The sequence below is a fragment of the Orbicella franksi genome, chromosome 13 (genome assembly GCF_964199315.1).
Source record: "Orbicella franksi chromosome 13, jaOrbFran1.1, whole genome shotgun sequence".
NCBI lineage: Eukaryota > Metazoa > Cnidaria > Anthozoa > Scleractinia > Merulinidae > Orbicella > Orbicella franksi.
Window position 1 is genome coordinate 1721386 of NC_138157.1, and position 22319 is coordinate 1743704.

Here is a 22319-nt window from a genome sequence, read left to right on the forward strand (position 1 = left end):
CATGCGTGTTCTAGAATTTTCTACCGTGCATTTACAAAAGGAAAATCCACGCTCAGCTCCAATAGCGCGTATATAGCAGCTGTTTTATAATTCTACATACAAAGGAAAATTTGATTTTCATTCATCAGTAGGATTATTACGGTCTGGACTGAGATCAAAAATTTAAAGCTACGGCGAGCCTTCAAAAGAAGCGAAAAGTTAGCTGAAAGCGGAAAAAAGCATTGCAACTTTGTTTTTGTGACAAAATTGCTATATCTAAATTTGCGTTCTTTCAGAACTCATTGTAACATTCTAGCCGAAACGTTGGTGGGGAAATAGAAGAACGTGGTGGAGAAGATAACCATCAGATGTCAGTGGGAAGGTAAATATTGAAACAGTTATTCGAGAAATCTGATAACTAAGATTAAAGAGCCCTATCCAGCCTCGCACAGAAGAAGAGAAACACAGAACAACAAAGGAACATTGCACATGCCATTTTTAAAAGCTATATATAACGAACAATAGCATAAAATCGCACGATGTTGCACTTTCCAATAACAAAAGGATAATCGCAGTACATATTAAATTAATGGAGATGTAATTAGCGCCAAAAACATGACTGGAGCTACCTGCAAGCAAACCAGAGCAGAACTTAGCTCAAGGCGATTGAAGTTCTTCTTGGCGATAATGTATAAAACCTTATAAAGGAAAACTGTGCATAAATAGATAATAAACTGCATTGAAAAGAGATTACTCGTAGACTTTGTTTCTATTATTTTCGTATTTTTTAGGCTTCTGTTATGTTTCACATGCTCCACAATATCCATGTGCTCCGGGTTCATGGTATTATCGACACCCAAAGGAGAGAGGGATGTAACAAAAGGACGCAACATATCATCACAACTTCAGCAATTCAATTTTAAAAGCTGCATAAATATCCTACGGTGTTTTATAACTTGTTTCAAGATTTCTAATTATAAAGGATTTTTTAATCGTTCTTTTACTTCTTTAGAGGGGATGAAGTCACACCTTCGCTCAAGAAAAGGTTTCCCTCTTTTTATTGGAGGGGCGCAAGTCGTACAGCACGTAACCAGTGCCGGTATTTATTCTGCTAAACACCTGTTAGTACAGGTATTAAAAAAGCTTGTCAGTGGAACATCGATTTGAAATACAGAACTCATTTTTGAAATTTTAAAATCAGCCTGTAAACATATATACAATTACAACCTAACCAATAAACCACATTATCTGCGACAAATTGTATTACAACTTTTTTTATTAGCCAGTGAACAGATCTGATGAGGAATCAACTCTTTTTGTCCAATAAATTAGTTTTTCATTCTTTTCTTTATTTATGCGAAGTCTTCCTCTGTTTTGACGAACAATACGCAGATACTGCTTGACACCACTGGTCCATGTCTACATTTTTGTGAGAAGGAATCTAAAAAATGAATTTAAATCCAGAATTAGAATAGTTGTTTGACTAATATATCAATCCATAGTCTTTTGATCAAACATCAATTGCAGCCTTTATTATATATCAAACCAAGTTTACACTGAACTTCTCCCATCTCTTATTTTGGGCCAAAATTCAAACTGGTGTCTGATACAAATAGACATCTACCGGTTGACAGAAAAAGAAACCCTTATATCTCGCTTGACGAGAGACTTGCAATCCTTTACAATCAAGATGAATAAAGCGCACACAAAGTAAACAGCTCATAACGCGCCATCTTGACCGTGTTACTAAGATAGACGTGTTTTTACCATAGCAACCTCCCACCATGATAACGCGACATAGAAATAAAAATAAACAAAGAAATAAATAAATTAGCTGTGTAAAGGCTATTTAGTCTGTATTTTTGTTGAATCTGAGAAGAGATGTCAGGCTCGCTGATAGCGCTGTTGCGACGAATTTGCTGTTATTAGAAACATGCCAAAGGAAAATGTTACGTTACCATTAATTGGATATGTATTTAAAGATCTTTACAAGTGCTACTGCTTTTTTGCATGTAAAGGCGAGTTCCAAGGGAACCTGTGAGGATTTTTTTTTTCGTTCTTTTTAGAAAGAAATACTGACTTCAGCAATTTTTGTTCGAGATTCAAGGCTGATTATCTCTGAAAAAATGCGCGGCTACTCCCAGCTTTCTTTTTGGATTCCAACAGCCCTTGCTGATATAAATTTTTCCATATGCAGTAGTTCTAATTAGGGCAAAAGACCTTTGTATTTGGCAGGCACCTTCTTTAATGACAAGATCTTGATGCTTATGAGCCTTGTGGGGGCTGGGACGGGCCGTATGTAAAGATGCAGTCTCCCCAGTTTCCTAATCAACTCGGCTGCGTTTCAATTCTCTTCTTTGATTATAGAGCGTTTAGAAAGAAAGATTGATCATGATAATCGAGGCAATGTTCTCTATCCCCTCACGAAAATTGTCTTCTCAAAGAAACAAACTAGTTGATGGAAGTTATACAAATTTTCGGATAGTACCTAAAGAATCTTTCCTGCTGTGCTTCTCTTATTACACAAGAAGGCAAAGAGGTGATGTGTTTTATAATTCACACATAGCTTTTGTTGAGATTTAGGTTTTGCTCTGTCGACTGGAGTCTGTCGCTTAATTATGACCGGGCAATAATTTTGCATATCATACTTCAGGTAGATGACAGTACGATTCTTACCTGTGTTCGTTTTCCTTGTCTTAGAGGAAAACCCGCTCCCGCTGTGAACGAATCACCTTCAGGAACACAAGCAATAAATATAATCACCAGTAAAATCGTTACCATCTTGACTTTCATGTTTATTTTCCCGTTCTGTTAATAGTGCTGTGATCCGTCCCGGGTTTCTACGCTTGTACACTCAGTTTGAGAGGTCAATCGGCACAGATAGATTGGGTGTGTTTGTTGTTCTGACTGCAGTAACGTTATCGTCGCGTCTTCTTATAAGCTTTAAGAATTTTCATGACAAAAAAAGCTCTCATAAAGCGGCTTCCTTATTTTAATTTTCTCAAACAAATGCCTGTTTGGAAAAGTGATTGAGCCGGACGCAGTAGTTTAGCGCCTAATGCACGCCAGTTCTCGAGGGACGTCTGTCGGGGTGGTAAAATTAATTTGTGTGTGATCCTTGTCTTTTGTTTCGCCTTGTCACAGGCGTTTAATTTCAGAGAGCAAGGATACATGTGTCTATTAGCGTTGTTCATAGGAAATCAAGTCAATTAAAGTTTATCATGAACATCGTAGCATTGAAAAAAAACTTTCTTTAAAACAGGAAAAATAACTTAGCTCTAAAACAGATCAAACACGAAATTTAAAGTGTTTCCATTTTTGCCCTGTTGAAGTCGCTGTATCAAGATTTTAATTCTTCTAAACATTTTTCTGACATTTCTTGTAGAATAAATTGGGAGAATTCGCTGAGAGTGTGTCAAGAGTGACCATTGAGTTCTTGACCTGTTTGTTTGACTGTGTATTAATAGTACATTGAAAGCAGGTTCATTCAGTTGCATAGTTTTGATCATGATTGGATGTTACACTGATATTTTCAACCGTGTAGTAAGTCATTTAACTAGCGAAAGATAAAAAAGAGACTTTCTTTGATGAAATTAAGGTTAGGCTCAATCCTCACATCACAAGGAGCGGTGTCGCTAAAAATCCACAATCATTTCATTTCATACAATGAACAGATTTTGCGCACCTTTGCCACCTAAACTTAAGACTCTCGAATTAGCTGTTATTTTCTCTCCGTGGGTTTTAATTTCCCTTCGATGACAATAACGCCCACATAAATATTTCTTTTGATGGTTTTTTTTTTTTTTTTTTAAGCCGGCCTACCTTTTATTGAGGGACCGCCATGGCTTATGATGGAAAAATAGAAACGTAGGATCACTGATTTTTTTTTTCTGTTTGTTTGTTTCTTGGTTGATTGTTTCGTACTTTCGTTTCCGTATTTCGTTTCAAAATTATCTGTCATTTTAGTTTCCACTACATTTCTTGTGATTTTCAGGTAGTAAATAAAGAATAATTATTTTATAATTTTAGTATTCCTCAAGGGAAAGAATCGCGCGTCGCCTGTTTACAACGATTTGAACTCAATGCTGTATTAAGTTTACTTTTTCGTTTTCTCCCGTCACAAGAACGCTAGAAAAAACAGTGAGGGGATTTTGAACTACTTCAATCCAAGTTTCTTCAAAATTTTTTCAAAACAAATTCGGCATGATCAATTTCACGAATAATGAAATTAAGTTTTATTCTTTTTACTGCACTCTTTTTTTTTATAAGAATATGTTTTATTAGAATATCGAGGTTCAAATTTGTAAATTTTTGAGAATATTTTAAGAATAAACCCGAGGCTGAGATTTTAAAAAGAATATAATTTTGTGTGTTGAAACTCACTATAAAATACTATAAAATACTATAAAATTATTTCTTTCTCTAAAAGGCATTAGCACATTCCTGCAAGAAATTATGTGTGTGATATCAGGCTTTAATGCCTGCAGGCTGGCTCCAAAATTACTTTAACACCATCCAGACACAAAATACATTCGAAAACAGAAAAGTCATGCTATAATCTAAGAATATCCACAAGAATATTTTCAGTCTAAAATCGGCAGAAAAATAATATTCAACCTCGGCTGGAAAAACAATATTCTTATTAAAAAAAAATAGTGTAAGGGTACAATGATGTATGGCACATATTTATCGCTACGTAAAGTCACAGTATTTGTGTGGATTGTGCTGAAAAGCTCGCATACGTCATACTTCATACTTCAAGCAACCTAAGCTCACTGTATTGAGTAGCAAAGAAAAAAAATAGTATAACTCGGAATTTATTTAACACAGCAAACAAATGCCATATTGGTGTCGAAGAAATCAATTACAATATTTACATTTCCAATAAAGATGTTATTTGTTTTCACACCGATCAGATAAAACTACAAAATAGTATTGTATGAGGTTCCGACAGTTAATAACGCCAAACTGTCTAAACTAAACGAACAAAGTAAGCCAATCAACTAGTAAATTAATATGTCTAAGACACTAGTATTTGTCGTTCATAGCAAAATAGGATTCCGTTTACAATGATTGATTTGCTCAAAAGCAAAAATAAGTCTTCATGATAACCTTCATTATATATTACAATTTACAGTGGTTTGCGAAAGCCCCTTGGTCTCGAGAAATGAAGAATTTTAAAATCCTTTAAAAAACGCCAAGCATAATTACGTACAAAATATATGATATAGTAACAGTAAATAACCTAATATTGCAGCTGTAGTGGCAATGGTCAGAGAGATTGAATAGAGATAAGTCAGTACATCTTTGGCTGAATTTTTCTCTCTCTCTGTTCTTTTTTTTTTTGTCTGGGTAGATATCTCGCTTACAGTTCATATGAGATTTTTTCGCATATTCATTGTCAAATACTATTTTTATTTTTGTCACATACAATTTTTCAAAAAAGTTACTTCTCTCTTGAGGTAGTGTAAACTAATGATGTGTATTCAATATTTCTGGTTTTTATACACATGCGCCCTCCCTCACCATTATTAAAAGTGTTCAAAAATCCCAGGGGAGTGTGAAGATTTGATATCTTGAAATAGATACTTTCTAGTCGCAACGGAGCAGAGTAGCAGGTTAGCAAAGGGGACTGGGACGGAGTTCTTAGAATTGAAATAACACACCCGTAACCCCAACTCTCACCCCCAAAAAAGGTACGCAATATTAAACAAAATGCTGCGTCTGATTAAGAATAGAATAGATAACTTAATTTAACTATGGTTTCTTATTCAGTGTATGCAACGTAGAGAAATGATATCGTAAGAGGCCCTTACAATTAATAAAATAAACTAATGTTAAAACAAAAAAGATAAGTTTAAAATAATAATAAATATTATTGCTAAAAATTAGTCTATAAATTAAGTTTATTGTTTGTGTTTATTACAATTCATGGCGCTAAAAATATTACAAGTAAACGCAAAATAACAACTAAATACGTAACAAGAAAAGCCAGTCATAATCTGTAAAAGAGTCCAGGACCCCATATAAAAACAGATCACCAATCTGGTTAGAAGTACATATTACATCTAACGACTTAAAAAAAAAGTATCTATTAACAACGTCTAAAACCTACGCGGTCATGATAACATAAAATGCCTTTTTGGTGCATTCCAATTTTATAGACGACAGTCTAAGATGGTTTCTTGGCCTTCTCCTCCTATTCAATTTAAAACAATCTTTTAAGAATTGCGTTTCCTACTTAGTTAATATAATAAAAGTAACGTTTTACAAGATTGTCGTGTAGGGGCCTGACCACATGTTTCCTAAATGGCCATTTTGGTGTTGCCCAGGGAATTGAGGCTTGTTTTAAATTTTAAACCAATCGATAAACTGACACCACATGAAAGATCGCGTTAAGATTGGTCATTTGACCAAGTTTCATGCTTTTATGGTGAACTACAGGGTAAGACCAACTGGACTTTGAAAGATAATTCAATATCCATACAAAAGTCTCTAGTTTTGAAACGACGTCCACCAAAAGCCATAATATATAGATTTAGCCAAGCCTTAAAGCGGAGCTCCTGATTACAATAAGTTAACCTGGATTGAGCCTGCGTTTCAATCGAAAAGCAGTATCTGGGCAGCAGTCAACTTAAAAAACACTTGGCCTCGATGAGCTCTAAACCTGAGCTCACGATATGGTCACGTGATACTATTCAGCAGAAACCTTGTTTTGACAGGTGTCAATTGATCATAACATGGATGTCCAAAATCAAAGATGTACGCTGTTAAAACAAACCTGCACGACTCATGTTGCACGACGTTGTCATCGTGGGGTGCTCGCGCCCGCGATCCACGCCGCTAGCCATGTTGACCATGAAAAAATAGTTGCATGGTTCTTTGTTTCTATGCATGCATGTTTTTTCTGTTCCTACAGTTATGATCAGTTATGGTGCTCCGTTGGCGGCCCTTCGGGCCGCTGGAACTCCGCTACAAACTCTTAATAGTTTTATCAGTTTTCTGACAACTATTAAATCCCGTCATGCACCTAGCTACTATTTGAGAGAAGCGGAGATGAAATCACTGCGTTTTAAGAGTATCACAGAAATCAGGTTACACGATTGGCTAGCAGAATGGCTGATGCCAAAATGTCACGGGTGATATCAACGGATTTACCCAGGAAATGTCGAATTTAGTATTGAACATCGAATTTATTAGTCGATAAAAGTGCCGTTTTTTTGTCACTGATTTATTAGTTAGCCAGGAATTCTAGACCGGACGTACGAGTTATCCACCATCTGATTGGTTTATAAACATGGGAATTGCTTGGGCCACATCATAGTCTGGTCTATCAAACGTGGGTACAATCAAGTGATAGAACTCACTACGTTTTTACTTTTTAGGCAAACGCTTTGAGAATTTGGTGGTAAATAGGTTGTTTTCTATTTGTGTTTTTAAAAAATTTCCACGGGTGATTGCCAGCCTACAGACCGTTCAAATACAGAATCTACAATTTTATTGTTACAATAGAAGAAGCTCGCTGACTCGCAGCCTCTTTATCGACTTGTTTGGAACTAAGTGAAGAGCGCCGATCATAAGATCATCAATGACCTTCTAGAACTACAAGTCGCTTCACCTGGCCGTGATGTTCGATTTCAGCTGGAAAGGACAAATAATAAAGAATAAGGTTTCTTGAACGAAATGTTTTGTGGACTTTTATTGAAATTTATTTGAAAAGTATAATAACCCAAATTTATTAATACCGTGTGATTTTCAGTTCAATTTTATTTTTTATTGTTATTCTGCCCTTACATGCATTTCATCATTTCTTACGTCAGATGAACGAGCTCTCCCCGATACCATCTTTAAGCAACAGACGAGTAAAAGCTACAAATTAAGTAGAGGTTTCTACCATTACTATTATTTCAATGGAGCAAACTCGAATAGAGGCTTTTCAACTGATGTTGGTCGTCTGCTTCCTTTCAAACGTGTCAGTTCATTTACTTCATTCAAAAGTATTTGATTCACAGAGCCATGAGCCAGCTGCACTTTCACATGCCGACAAGATTGTAACCTAAGCAAAGTTTATTAACATTTTTGTGAATGGCGAAAGCAAGAGTTAATTACTGATAATTTTCCATTAATGACAGCAATTTTTGAAGCTTTGTCCCTACTAACTGATGAACACACAGGTTAAACTTTGTGTCAGGACAATATTTAATTTAACTGGTTTTCTAAATATTTTATTTACTAGTAATGACCGTAATGTACGCGTTACTAGTTTTTAGTTTTTGGTCTCTGAAACTTTATAAATGATTGTATTGAAATTAACAGGCTTTTAAACGGGCTCGCAAATCACACGTAAATCAGGTTTGTTTGCGACGAAGGAAACTTTCACCCGAGTATATAAACTAAAACAGTTAAAACAAGGGTATAGAAATAAATTTCTAATCTTATCAGCAGCGAAATGCTTGAATCTCATTTGTTTTCACTTAGTTCACTATGGTTTTCAGCAAAGCAAAAGTGTCGCATTACAACTCTGTGATCAAAACTACTTTTGATTGGACAATTGCTATGCACGAACTGTATAATTGCACTTCGTATTTGAAAAGTTTCCTTTATCTAAAAAAATCTTGCTTTTTTTTATACTCTTTTTACATTCTTAGGTGATATTAGAGTTGTTTACATGATATATACCGGCGCCGCTTTCATACCCGGCAGTACGAGCTGAAAGTCATACCGTGTTTACATGAGCTGTTTTCATGGCATTGTGAGGAATACACTGCCGTAAAATCAATGAAACCTCAAGGGATATGAAACAAGCAGAGCTAAACAGTCATACCGCGTTTGCATGACATGGGAATAAACTTTCATATTGTAATGAATATTCGGTGCAGCAACAGGGGTGAACTTGCACCGGTATGAATCGCTCCGGTTTGAGATTTAATGGTGCCAAGTTAACAAATAGAGAGCGATAAGAGGGAACGGAGAAGAAGTCGCCCGAGTATCATGTAAACACCACCTTATAAACTCAATAAAACGGTCCAACACGCACTGGTCAGTTCGACCAAATAAAGCCAGTAATTGAGAAAAATACTTATGAAGCACGACAAAGTTCTTTGATGTTTTTTTTCTTTTTGTACGAAATACGATAGTCGTTTATTTCTACCTGCAGAACAAACCAATAGAAAGGTTTCCATTACGTAATTCATGCATAGTGTATGAGCACAAAACAAACGATTGTCCACAGTTGTGGACTTCCAATATAATTAAATGTTGGTTTTTTTGGTCACTCCTAAGAAGTTTGCCAGTCCGATGAAAAACTCCCTGGATTATAAAAGAACGCAGTTGTATTAACCATGCATATAGCGCTTGGTTTTTGACGGAAACCCAGGCGATGATAATTGTGGCTATAAGTTGCTCCACACCAAATTGAAAACCAACATTGTTTTCTTCCAAACGCATACGGAAATCTGCAGATGTTACTGGTTTTATCTGAAGAGACACCTCTATCGATCTTGACGTATTATATGCTACTTTTTATAGTTATTTCAAGTCTTTTTTACTTTTTTAAACTTAAGAGAAATAAATGTACTTGCCAGCGAAAGTGTAGCAGATCTTCATGCAAGGCTTGAAAAGGCTAATAGTCTGGGCCGATAGTAATCGCATCATCGCTTATGACATTCAGTTTCACCGGGGGAAACTAGAAAGAAATATTGCCGAGACTTCGGGCACTTGCAAAGTTTACTTTTAGTGTAAAGAAGGTTTAAAAATGTAGATGAACTATTATTGTTTAAATCTGGGTTGTTTGTGAAAACAATTGCCGGTTTAAATTATTATTTTAGGTAAACAAGTTGAATCTGATGTAGCTCTCTCTTGTCTATAAACTAACTTCGTTCAAATGGCCGGCGAAATATCACGATGTATTTGTGCTTTGAACAGGTATACTGTTGCGCAATTATATGAAGTTAAACGTGAAAAGGAAAATTAAAATAATGTACGTTGATGTCTTAAAAGCTGGTCTTAAAAGTGTACATTGGAGACAGGTTCAAGAGCAAAAATCATGCACCACGCAAACTTTAGAAAAGTCATTAAGAAAAGGGAATTGAATTTCCTCTGAAGTGAGTGAGTGAAAATAATTGCAAATGAATATCAAATTTCCTCACCGGAGGAAATTTTAAAAAATGCATGCTAATGGCTACAACATTAAACCCTTTGTTATTAAACTTTTAAATATTTAGTTGTGTAATTTTCGGGTGGAAAAAAGCGCTTTCTAAACTGGGTCGGACATCATGTGAAACGATGTTTATTATGATTAAAATTTCCCGAATTTCAACTCGAAATGTTTTCTTATATCAGACTATTTGCGCTTAAAATTGCATTGTAAAAGTTTACTTTGAAATTACCGTCAGTTCACGTTTAAAACCTAATTCAATCACATCACACATCTGCGGAGAAATGCTTGACACAAATCAATCCCGCTAAATGGAAAACCGTCAGTTACAGCCTTTTAGTGTGTTTAATTCACTTGTGGGTTGTATGCCTTCCTAATTGAGCCTTCCCCTATCGCTCACGGAAGAGAACAGCGATCATTGCTTTATAAGGAGGACGAAGAATAGCTTCATAAAAGGTTGTTTTAACTCTTTGTTAGTGTTGTTCGCATCCCTTCCTTTTCTGTCTGTCGGAAGAACTTTGATCACCAATTTATCAAAAAGGGTTGCAGCTAGATAACAGAAGTTCAGAAAGAACTGGATTAGGATCAAGCAACACCCTCTTGGCCATAGCAGTTTCCTTTGAAAATGTTTTCAAGACTCACCGTCATTTCCCTTGTCGTCCTTGTCGCTGCCTCCATGATTCCTCAAACTCACGCGTTTACAGCAGGAGCAGGGAATATCGGTAATGGCAAGCGAGCGGTGGATCATAAGAACCAGGTATTTAACACCTTCGCTATTTTAAGTTTTAACAAACGTGACAGATTTAATTTTTTTTTTTTTGGTTTGAAATATATGCCCATTATATTTTTTCACATCTTAAGTATTAAACTCGATGAATATGTTCACGTCAAGGTGTTGAAGACCTGTATTAACCTGTGAAAATTAGATCTTCCCCACTTATATATACAACGTTTTCTAGTTTGAAAACTATTTTCAATTTGCTTTTATCCAAAAGCTTGGAACCGTTTATCTACTACACCTGTAACTAAGTAACAAAACATAGTTATTTCATCAGATTTTGTGTCTGTGGCGGGTTTCTCCCATAGATCGTTAATATCTACATTGTAGGACCAAAACCTGCTAACCTAATGGCTATTAATGGCAACCTTTTCAGTTGACTGCACTTTCAAAGCGAAAGTCAAAACTTCAGTTCGGATGACGATTTAGTTTGTGTTTGAAAAACCACGGCATGCGTTCTTGAGATTTATTGTTATTCAATAAACGCTTTCCAAACTAATTTCAGTTTTTCCAGTTTTAAAAGTTTCCGCATAAAACGCCATTTTTCAAATCGCCCTTAAATTAATACCCAGTTACAGTGTTTATTTCTTGGGATCAAATTTTGCTATCGTCTAGAATGAAGCAATTTCTCATATACTCACAGCTCGTTTTTTCAGTGTCCGCAAGACTTTAAGTGACGAAAAACACCTTGGAAAATGGCTGTCCTCCAAAACACGAAAAAATGTGGCGTACTCGGCCTTTATTGCTGAAATTCCTCTGAAACTTGCATTAACACCCTTATTTACATTATAAAATGTACCTCCCGATTTATTTAAGTGAGTTTACACTTTTTTGGCGGAACGATTTTGCTAAAACTCTCAAAAATTGTGTTTTTCTGCAGAATGTTTTGATTGGGAGCGTATGTAGCTTTCTTGATCTTTTTGACTACCACACCTATCTTTATGTATTTAATTCATTCTTCTCTTTCCGTCGTCCATTTTTTTTTTTGTTAATTACATGCTTTGTTGATCTGTTAATGGTTTTAAGCAATCTGGCGAAATGGGTTTGCTTTTATGAACAACATTAAGAAATAAAGATATAGAAATTACACTGCGAACTTTAAAAAAATGTTAAACTTTGTATGCCTTCTCCAAATTTATGACAAACAAAGGAGACATTCCCATCAATATTCTGAGCTTATTCTTCGTAATGGTTTGGATAACACTTTTAAATTGCTACTAATACGTCTTATTTGAAGAGTGAAGATGATGCTAAAAACATGGTTGTATTGCATTTAAAATTTGATCAATCGTCGTCTTTGTCTTAAAGCGATGATCTGCATTACGAACATTTCAGAGAATAGTCAATGTCTCTGCCACTTTACCAGAGCAGTCGTCGAAGTTTTGTTACCTTCACCACATCAATTGATAGCCAGCAAAGTCGAGCACTGTCGATATTGTTTTCATCTTAACATAGTAATACACCTCGTTTCCCAGTTTAAGAGTAAGGGAGTTTTGAAAAATACGTTCTATTGCAAGTTTTCTGCGCCCTTATCTGATGTCTTATAAGCATCCAAAAATAGGCAAAACTGCCTAAAATTTAATAAAATTTGGTCCAAAGCTACTTTAGGCTCCAAGACACTTCTTATTATTGAGTTCTGTTCTGCCCTGCATTTTACGAGAACAGACTGAAAATATGTCAGGTCCACAGCGTGTGCATGCATGTGGCTACTGTTAGCACTATTACAGATTGAATCCGATATAGACTGCGGAATTCCTCTTTGAATTTTAATTGGAATTAAAAAGAAGTTCCAGAATACACGATCGAGAAGCATTCTGGTCTGCACAGTTCGCGACAAGTTTTCGAAGAAAATAGCTGAGACGTTACAAGTGACAATTAGTGTCTTGGTTTAACCAAGATAACAGGCGTTGCAGCGCTGCACATGTAAATCAGAATTGGTCATGTGAACATAGTGCTCGCGGAATGCTAGTGCAGCACTTATCTACTTGAAAGGAGTCGTGGCTACGAAGAAAAAATTTCGATTTTAATTTTATACTTTATTTATTTCAATGCTTTACGATGTCATCTATATTACTTAATTTGCACTGTTGTTGTTACTGTTACTACGAGTTTTTACGCGATGGAATATGTATAAATTTATAGTTGATTTACAAATGAGATAATAATTGATTTAGTGAATGATAACCGAAATTTTAAATAAAATCGGGAAACTGATCCTCAGGGCTGGGAGAAGAGATAAGACAGAAATCAAATAAAAAATTAACCACAGTTTAATTTTTGTTTGATATCTGTCCTATCTCCTCTCCCTGTAGTCAGAACCAATTTCCCGATTTCATTTACTATTTCAACATATGTGCCGATCCAGGTCTTCACAGGTCCGGCACTCCTCACTGTTTTGTCGCTGTGGTTTTGCCGTAAGATATGTTTTAACCGAAACGTGCCCGGTTGGCTCGCTTTAAGTTTGTTTAGTTACGGCAATAACCAAAGCCTAGATTTAGTTTCCCTCATTCTCCGTTGATCCTATACAGCTGTTCACAGCGAGAAAAAAAGCGACTTTTAATTCTTTCCTCAAAACACAAATTAAATGACAGATTGCAGAGAGGCTTCCTTTTCGTTTGGTTGTAAATGGCTTGCACGGAAGAAATAAATTTACAACTGTTAAAACTGGAAGGAATTTTTATTACCTCAAGCACGTGGAATCACCTGCAGACGATGCTGTTCTAATTCCGCAAACATTGCTGATAATTTATCGTTTAATCGCTATCTTAAGTGCTTCCTTTTCAAGTTATGTAAAACTGGTTTACTTATTTATTTTTTCTAATTTTGTTAATGTTTTATTCGAAAAGTTGCACAACTTTACAGTTGTCTTCAATATTTTCCTATGATTAACGTTTAATTTACATTTCAAACGGCACAGAATAACAGCTTCTCTCGAGAATGAAAATCTTTAAAGCTGGAATAAGCATTAAGCCAAAAAACAAGTTTCCGGTTAGCCGAATGCTGGTGACAATGATTACGTTAAATAATTTCTTGGCCTTTGTTTTCGTTTAGAAAAGTTCTCCATCGAGTTGGGGGAAGGAAAAACATAATTAAACGGTATAGAAATAGCAATCAAGTCCTATTCTCTTAACAGTTTCCTCTGCTGCGCTGTTTTACCGATTCTCTTTTTTAAACCTTTGTCGTTATTTAACAAGGGAAACTATGTTCAATGCCGTTTCCTTTTCAACGTGTCAGTTCATTTAGCTCACCTGGAAATTATTCAATTCACTGTGTAAACAGCCAGCTGCACAATGACGTGCCACAATTGTGACCTATGCGAAGATCATTAATATTTTTTGTATCCAAATTAAAGCGAGTGTTAATAGTTGGTAATTCTCTATTGATGCCACCTTTTTGAGCTTTCGGATAAAGTGACAAACGTGTGCGTTTTATTTGCTCATGAATCTACACGTCAAACAATGTATTATTTAATTGGTCCTTCCAAGAGATTCCCTTATGTTTCAGATGTAAAAATAGCATTTTGCCAAGAAATCTACAAGTGGAAAATCACACAGAATGAGCGGTTTTGCTGGATTTTGTAAATTGATAAACCAATAAAAGACCACAAAGAGAAAAGGACACGTTTATGCCAACAAAAAGACAACGTTGGCTCAGCTTTATTAGCGACATTAAACAAGAAAATTATAATACGTTTTCAATGAACATGCTGGGCTAATTAGAGTAGAACATTAAACAGTAACGCATTTTGTTTTTGACAAAGTAGTCTGTAACAAGAACGAAACTGAAAGTCGAAGCACACGAAGGTCAGGCTTAATACTACAGCAATAGAAAAGAACCGCTTCCTAATATGTTTGGGCAAATTCGTTGAGTTGAGTACCAAAGCTTACAGTGCATATCTTAAACCTTAACATGTATAATAGTTTGACCACTTCCCTAAAGTCTTATTGTTGCCTGAATACTAATGTGAACATGTAATTTTTTTTTTTTTTTTTGAAATAATCTATGTTTTGTATAAGGACAAACCTTTCCAATGATACGCAAACTGGATAAACTTGCGCCTGCTCTAGAAGATTTACTTTGTTATTCCGTCATCACATCAAGTGTAATTCATCATTTCGTGCTATTTCTTAATTATTCAGAGCTATCCCTCCGACAATAAACGAAAAAAACTCAAAAAAGTCACGAAGAACAGTTCTTTTCAGAACTGCCCTCACCGTTACGGTAACACTTTACGCCGAATTACTAATACTCGTGGGTTCAAACCATTTACTACGAAACAGCTCCGTGGAAAGTAATCTTTTCGTTGATGTGTTGATATCACAAAACGACGTGTGTGGTTTAAAAGCATAAACAACATGCAGACATATTCAAGTGTAGAATTATGAACCAAATGAATTTATGATAATAAATCATTAGGAAAAAATATTAAATTTCCTTTAATATTTAGACTAAAAAGTAATTGCAAATTAACTTAAAATTTCCTCGCCGGCGGAAATATAAATAACTGCTAATGACTAGTAACTAACGCATTATTTTTACACTGCCTCCAAAGTCGCTAATTTCAACCAAAGGCTAAGCTCCACGCGAACAGTTTTCCTAAACCACCGAGAATCATCAATTTCGCACCTTTTTCAAACATATATCATACGTTAAAATATCAAGGTTATGGCTGTTACAAGCATTCGTGATTAAATAAATGCAGTACTGTAAATAGCATTGTATAACTTTACTTTTAAATTACCGCTGATTCATATTAAAAACCTAATTCAATCAAAAAACACAGACGCATATTTGAGACGTTTTACTCCCACTAAATGAAATACTGTCACTTATCGCCTTCTCGTGCGTTAATTCACTTGTGGGCTGCACAATATCTCCCTAATTCCGTCTCCTCTGTTTTGCTCACGGGGAAGAACATCATTATTTCATAAAGAGGAACTTAAGCTAAGAACCCCGCTTTATTCTTTCCAGTGGGAACAATCTCGTCAAAGTCCCATTGATATTCTATTGCCGGTTATACCGGATTATCGCATCGTGTCCCGCTGGATGCAGTGTACCGGAAGGCTTTTGATCACAGATTAATATAAAAGCGGCGCAGTTGAAGAGTAGAAACCCACATCACAATTGGATTAAGATTAGGCAACACTGTCTTCTTGACTGCAATACTTTCCTCTCAAAATGAATTCAAGATTCTCCGCCGTTTTTCTACTTGTTCTTGTGGCTTTCTCCATGTGTCCTCAAACGCACGCGTTCACAGCAGGAGCAGGAAATATCGGCAAACGAGGAGAAGATAACCAACAGGTACCTATACCAGCCATATTTACTCTTTAACTTTCGAAACAGCTAACATTTTATTGTTTTCAGTTCAAAGTAAGACATGGCCTTTGTATTACCTCGCTTTCCGAGCGAATAACATAAACTTCAGATTGAAATAAGTTCATTAAACATTTTGCCTCAAAGCAAGTCCACAAATTAAACGCCAAGAACATATCATCATTCAAAAACGCTTTCAATTTTTTTTTTCTTTTCAAGCTTAAAAAGTAAGCAAAGGATGGTGTATTAAAATTTTTAAGTATTTTGCGTTTTCTGCATGCCATTAATGCTGGCAAACTCTCAATTTACCGTTCTAACGAGGTAAGAAAGTAAGCAACGTTATTAAATCTGCCGGGCCAGGCGTCGTTATAGTCTTTATCAAAAACGCATTAGGAAATGGACAGATCAACTGGTGGGAGTTACCACAAAATTGTAGCAAATGATGAAAAGGCTCTTAGATATGCTTCTAAGAAAGGGCGGTCATAAAGAAACGTCCTCGTTAAAATTCTACCGCAAAGTGATTTCAGGGAAGGAATCGATCCATTTAAATATATGTCTTTTTTATTCGATCCTATGTGGAATTTTTTTCCCTGTTTTAGACTTTCGTGTTTGATTGCTTTCCCCCAGCAGCGATATATCTGAGAAAGGTCATTGTAGAGTGCTTCGAAATTGACTCCTTTTGACAATCTCTGGCGCCTGGCAAATTGCGACTTCCTAAACAGCTAGGTATGAATATATTAAAACTCTAATGGAGTTTCGACCTATGATGTTCAGATATGAAGGCGTTAGGCTTGGGGAAGAGGGTTCCTTTGTCCATTTCATAGCCACAGTGCTATAGGAAAGCGCTTAATCAAACGGCTCGCTAACTGTCAATTAAAGTCAAAACTTTACGAGGCATTAAGCAGACGCATGTAGGTCAAATAAACCTGAACAGTTGTCTTTCCTTTTGTTTGATTCTCCTTTTTGGTTGGTGTGGTTTCTCGTCTAGTTTCCTTCTCTTGTGAGTAACGTGATCTGCACGGAGTTAATAGACACTACACCAGAGGCTAGAAAGCAACTCGAATGACTAAAAACATCTCCAAGCTGTTAGAATTAAGATAAGATTTAAAATGTACAGTTAGAATTAAGAAACAAATTAATTAAGTTCATTCTATGAGCGCTGTTTCCGGTCAAGAAAAGCAAAAAGGTATAATTGCAGAGCACTTATCGCTTCTGAAAAACGGCATCAAGGTATATAGTCGCGTTTTTCCGGTCAAGAAAAGCAAAAAGGTATAATTGCAGAGCACTTATCGCTTCTGAAAAACGGCATCAAGGTATATAGTCGCGAAACTCGTTTGTTTTGATCATAGGTCGCACTAACAAAGTGCATTGAGTTATCAAAAATAAAGTCACTTTAGAGTGCAAATTAAGGTAAATGCTATCAATGATAAACCTCTCCGGTGTATTGCATTGTCTGGGTCACACTTTTGGATGATTTAAGTTCTGCAAGAGAGAGAATATTAGCTCACGATTGCCACACTTAAAAAACTAAGGTTGTTCACTCGGTGTGGTTTGATTGACTATGTTAGCATCAGTCATGATCTAATTCAACTGAACTGTGATCTGCTCTTCAACTTAAACGCTCGCTGTGTTAATTTTTTAAATTACTTTTAGACATTTTGGTGTTAGCTATAAAGACTTGCAAATGAAAACCAGGAAGACTTGTGAAAAACAATTTCAAAATAACGTCTGACTAAAAGTGTTTTTTTTTTTTTATTATTTATTTATTTATTTATTTACAAAATAGTAGATTGTACGTCGTTATATGCAGATTAGCTTACGTCTATTCCGGTTCTGTCGTATATTCATTACAAAAGTTTGAACATTATCTTACTAGTTTTCCTTAAAAGTTGGAGACATCAATAAAATAGTTTTTCAAGCTTTGTCTAAAAATCCGATCTCAAAAGTCGATCAATACCTCTTAGCACCAAAGAAGGCTGTCGTCTGAATAGCTGCTTAAAGTAACATTTTATTGACTGTTCCATCCATTGCGGTTTTCACTGTTTATCAGAGGTTCTATTCAAAGGGAATGTAATCATTCTAATATAACATCTTCACTGCAAGGATGTGCACTAAATTCGTCCGAGCGCAAGTTCCTGTCGCACCAGTAAATGCTTAATTGCCCTTAAGTCTGTGAGGTCCCGTCACTTGCGATCTCCTGCCAATTTACCCCGTGAGAATTTTTTAGCTTTGTGACTGATGAAGCTCCGTCACCATCTTATACCGCCTCCTTATAACATGTTTAGAATCCTTCATTATATGACGGGCGACTAAGGCCATCTTTACACAATCTTGTTCAACTCTAATTTTCCGAGATCATATCATTGGAATCCTTCAGAAAATGAGTCTGAAATAGTCATAACTGAAATATACTTATTTTTTTCAGATTACATTTAGCCTTCGCCGTATCTGTGAAACGGCAGAGATCGCTTGTTCGTCTCTCAAGAGAAAAAAGGATGAATTTGCTATTCCAATGAAAGATCGATATGAACAGTAAACCGGCACGGCCACTGATCAGCTTATCTTATCTTCAAGTTTCCTTTGGACTGAATCTTATGGAAGACAATGCCACGTCAAAAGAAGACTTTGAACATGTCTGTAAATTTATTTCAATGTGTAAAGTAGATAATCATGACTGTGTCAACTGGTAAAATGAATAAAAACAAAATTCAAACGCAGTGTAAAAAGGTATGGCAAATAAACATTGTGACCAAATACAAAACTCGTGGAGTCGTCAATGTAACATCACCCCTGGTTTTATCGCGCAGCTGAGATGATAAAATTAATGAAATAGGACAAGTCATTTTCCCACGCTGGTATTGTTGACACTTAAGTTAGTGGTCAAGTGGAAAAGAACTAAAATTTACGCATACATACTTGAATTGGAAAGGCACCGTTTCAGAGGAAGGGATGTTTTGTTAACTGACCCAAAAGTAGTCTCGCACATTTCAAAGTCTTGGATTAAATCTCGGGTTCGCTTTTTAAATGATCACCTCTCCATGTTTGAATTAATGTTACAGAGCTCGGGTCTTTCACGAGTAAAGAACGATTCTCCCATACATGAGATTTTTGTAATGACATTACAATTTTGAAATATGAACGATGCCAGATTGATTAAACGTTGTCAAGCAACCGTTTGTTTTTTGGGGGGAGGGGAGCGAATGCTCAGTACTATAAGGTCACTGAACTGAACAGTAAGCAACAAATCTGCTTGTTGGCACGAGCTACGACGTCATCAGAAAATTATAAAATACCACTTGTTTCGAAACATACCGTGGATTATTTGATGATATTTCGGCCAATTTTTTGTTAAAGAATTTTTCGACCGCCATCTTGGCCAGGTAGAGGTCTGAGTCAGAAACAGGGCTTTAATCTGGTACCAAACTTGGCGTGCTTGAAATAGCGTTGGCTGAGAGTGCCAGTTAAAATTAAGTCTTCTTGATCACAAAGATAGTATACTGCCATGGTCTGAATGGCTTCAAATACGCCATCTGAACTTGAACCAGCAGAGAGATGGTCAGGACTCCTTTTCAAGTCAGCACACATTTTATTGCTGTTCACTATAACAGTACAGCTTAAGAGACCTGCCTGCCGTATACAAAGGTAGGAATTTAAGATCGTACAACATGCTTCCATCCCGCTCTAAGCAGATCTACACAGAAGTTGGGTATAATTAGTAAATTCTTCACTCCAGAAAAAAAAATCAAGGCTTAGAAACTGTGGCTTCTTTGATGCTCAGAGCAGCGCTTTTTGATTTAGAGTCAAAAGCTAAATTATAATTTGACTAAAGCTGTTATCTATACGAGGGTTTGGTCAACTAAGATAATCACTCTAGTGGCTGGACAGAATGCTGGTCACATTGCTAACTACTTAGACCAACGTCATCCAATTAAAGAAAAACGAAAGAAACTTATATTTTAAGACTGGGTGAATATTTTTGCATAACTAGACACGGTCAAAGGCCTAGGTTTATCCCGGCGCTGACCTGAAAGCACATACTCTAGAAGCAATCACACTGTCATTGCCGAAAACAACTACATGTCCAACCGTAATGCTTGTTATTCTAACATCAATAATGAGTTAAATTTACTTGTAAGAAACCAAAACCAAATATACTGCGTATAATTCCTTAAGCTATACATTCAACACGTGCCATTCTTTTTCGTTGAATATGTTTCACACACACACACACACCAATAACACTATCTCATGTTCACACAAATTGATATAGCCCTGAATATAAAATATTCAATATATCAGTTGAAATTTTGAACATACTTTATCATAAGGAAATATCTAAAGGCGATGACTTGATAGTTACTGAGAAAACTAAAAATGGAAATCATAAATCAAAGGAATGTTCAAAGCAAAAGACTAAATGTAGACCAAATGTACAAATAAATGTCCATCTTCTCAGGAAAATGTAGCTTATCGTAACAGTCTTAATGGAGGTCTACACATCCTCTGCCAAAAGGTCAGGGTGCAAGCTCTGACTACAACTACGACAGTCGATATCATCATCATACTCTTCAATGGCTGATCCACGTGGCTTGTAAGATTGCGCTTCCAGAACTGTTTTCAGGCCAGACCAGTTGCTTTTTGTTGTAGGATCACTAAGGTTACTCAGGTCAGCTCTACGAAGCAGTTTGCCATCTTTTACCTGAAACATAGGGTAATTGTTTTTCTCGTTCGCGTCTACAAATGGTATGTAGTCGGTCACAACACTTGAATCTACCGTTTTCTCGTGATAAAGGAATGCGTCGTAAACCTGGTTGACAGACGCCTGGACGGCATCTACCGCAATTCTGATGTTACCTTCGCTTTCTTCGTTCAGCAACATGCCGTCACCGTAGGCAATCCACTTCTCACCCCTTTTGTTTGCAACACGGATACCGTAGTTGTTGTCTTCATCGTGCATGTATTTGCTCAGTAAGTGGCCCACTTTGGAAGGTGTAATTTTCTTTCCAAGTTCAAGTCTGGGTGTCCTGACAGTCAAATGTTACAGATTCATTGTACATTCGGTAATACTGATACTGTATGTGTTTTATGTTTTGCTTTTTGGCTTAGATAGAATCACATTCTAGGAAACTTGAATTTCAGTGTTATGACTCAGATATATGATCGGGAGCAAGAGGTTTTGGCAAAGGAATTTTCAAAACGTTGAGTAATATTCATTGAAATTAGAGCTCTTAGGAGGAAATTATCCATAAAAATTGAATTTTCATGCGTCTGACAAATCTGAATTCTACATCGCAGGGTTTTCAACATTTATTATTGTCATTAACGAAGCCATTTTCAAAACAGGTAGATGCTTGCGAACTCGACTGAATGTACCTGAAGGTTCCAAAGCAGAGTTTGGAAGCCCAAATCACACTTGATCTTGATCATGAAGCGATTCATTCATGTTCTTAATTCAGTTAAACTCGCTATCTTACCTTAGATGTCCACTCGAAAAGCTATCTGTTAGGAAATGGCAGGCAAACGCATCGATGGAATACGCTTCCTCGAGCAGCCTTATCTTTTCTTCTTGGTTTTCAACTTTGCTTGCCTCCCTCGCCTTCTCCAAAGCTAATTCATGGCCAGCTATGTACGCGTCTTTTGCATAAGGTAGGAAGTGGTCATAATTGTTTTGTGCCAACTTCATCATTCGTCCGGATATGACTGGAACCTGGAAGATCCATTTACCACCAGTTAGCTCATCCCATTTCTTTACCAGGGAGTTCCCTAACTTCTCGTAGACATCTTTGGGAACCGTGCAAACATGTCCATCGTTATCCGATATGGTCACCTTTCCTTCTTGACACTCTAGCGCAGCTTCAATTTGACTCTTCTCTTCCGTCATTATTTTCAAGATCTGATCAAGCTCTTTCTTGATACCGTCGTATTCCGCATTTGCTAGAGTGTTGTAAGCTGCGATAAAACGCTTTCGGCGGCCAGTTTTCATTTTATTATGTTTCTCAGATGGATCTATAATGGGCATCTCTGGGACACCGTAGAAGTCTCCCGCTAAAGCAATAATTTGGCCGAAAGTAAGCTGCAAGCCATTCGGTAGCC

General features: G+C 36.4%; 1 protein-coding gene and 2 long non-coding RNA genes across 4 annotated transcripts; 1 reads left to right on the forward strand and 2 right to left on the reverse strand.

Moving 5' to 3' along the window:
- Positions 1-1267: 1267 nt before the first annotated feature.
- LOC145466417 (uncharacterized) lies at positions 1268-3267 on the reverse strand. Its single transcript, XR_014041886.1, has 2 exons — positions 2656-3267; positions 1268-1420 (listed from the first exon to the last, which is right to left on the reverse strand). It is a non-coding gene; the product is annotated as an uncharacterized LOC145466417 (long non-coding RNA).
- A 7284-nt stretch (positions 3268-10551) lies between these two features.
- Positions 10552-20656, forward strand: LOC145465940 (uncharacterized). Of its 2 annotated transcripts, none has more exons than XR_014041741.1 (2): positions 10552-10892; positions 18652-19334. It is a non-coding gene; the product is annotated as an uncharacterized LOC145465940 (long non-coding RNA). The 2 variants fall into 2 exon arrangements; XR_014041743.1 differs by lacking the exon at positions 10552-10892 and adding an exon at positions 14609-16214 and having other exon boundaries at positions 18652-20656.
- Position 20657: 1 nt separating this feature from the next.
- LOC145465939 (uncharacterized) lies at positions 20658-22113 on the reverse strand. Its single transcript, XM_081449709.1, has 2 exons — positions 21701-22113; positions 20658-21250 (listed from the first exon to the last, which is right to left on the reverse strand). The coding sequence occupies exons 1-2, from the start codon at positions 22105-22107 to the stop codon at positions 20719-20721; spliced, it is 939 nt and encodes a 312-aa protein (XP_081305835.1). The 5' UTR covers positions 22108-22113; the 3' UTR covers positions 20658-20718.
- Positions 22114-22319: the final 206 nt, after the last annotated feature.

Bases quoted from the DNA above. Each gene is read 5' to 3' on its own strand.
- LOC145465939 (XM_081449709.1), bottom strand. From the start codon at position 22,107: ATGACGGAAGAGAAGAGTCAAATTGAAGCTGCGCTAGAGTGTCAAGAA. The intron at 21,251-21,700 runs GTAAGATAGCGA...TTTGACTGTCAG, and splicing joins TTTTCGAGTGGACATCTAAG to GACACCCAGACTTGAACTTG.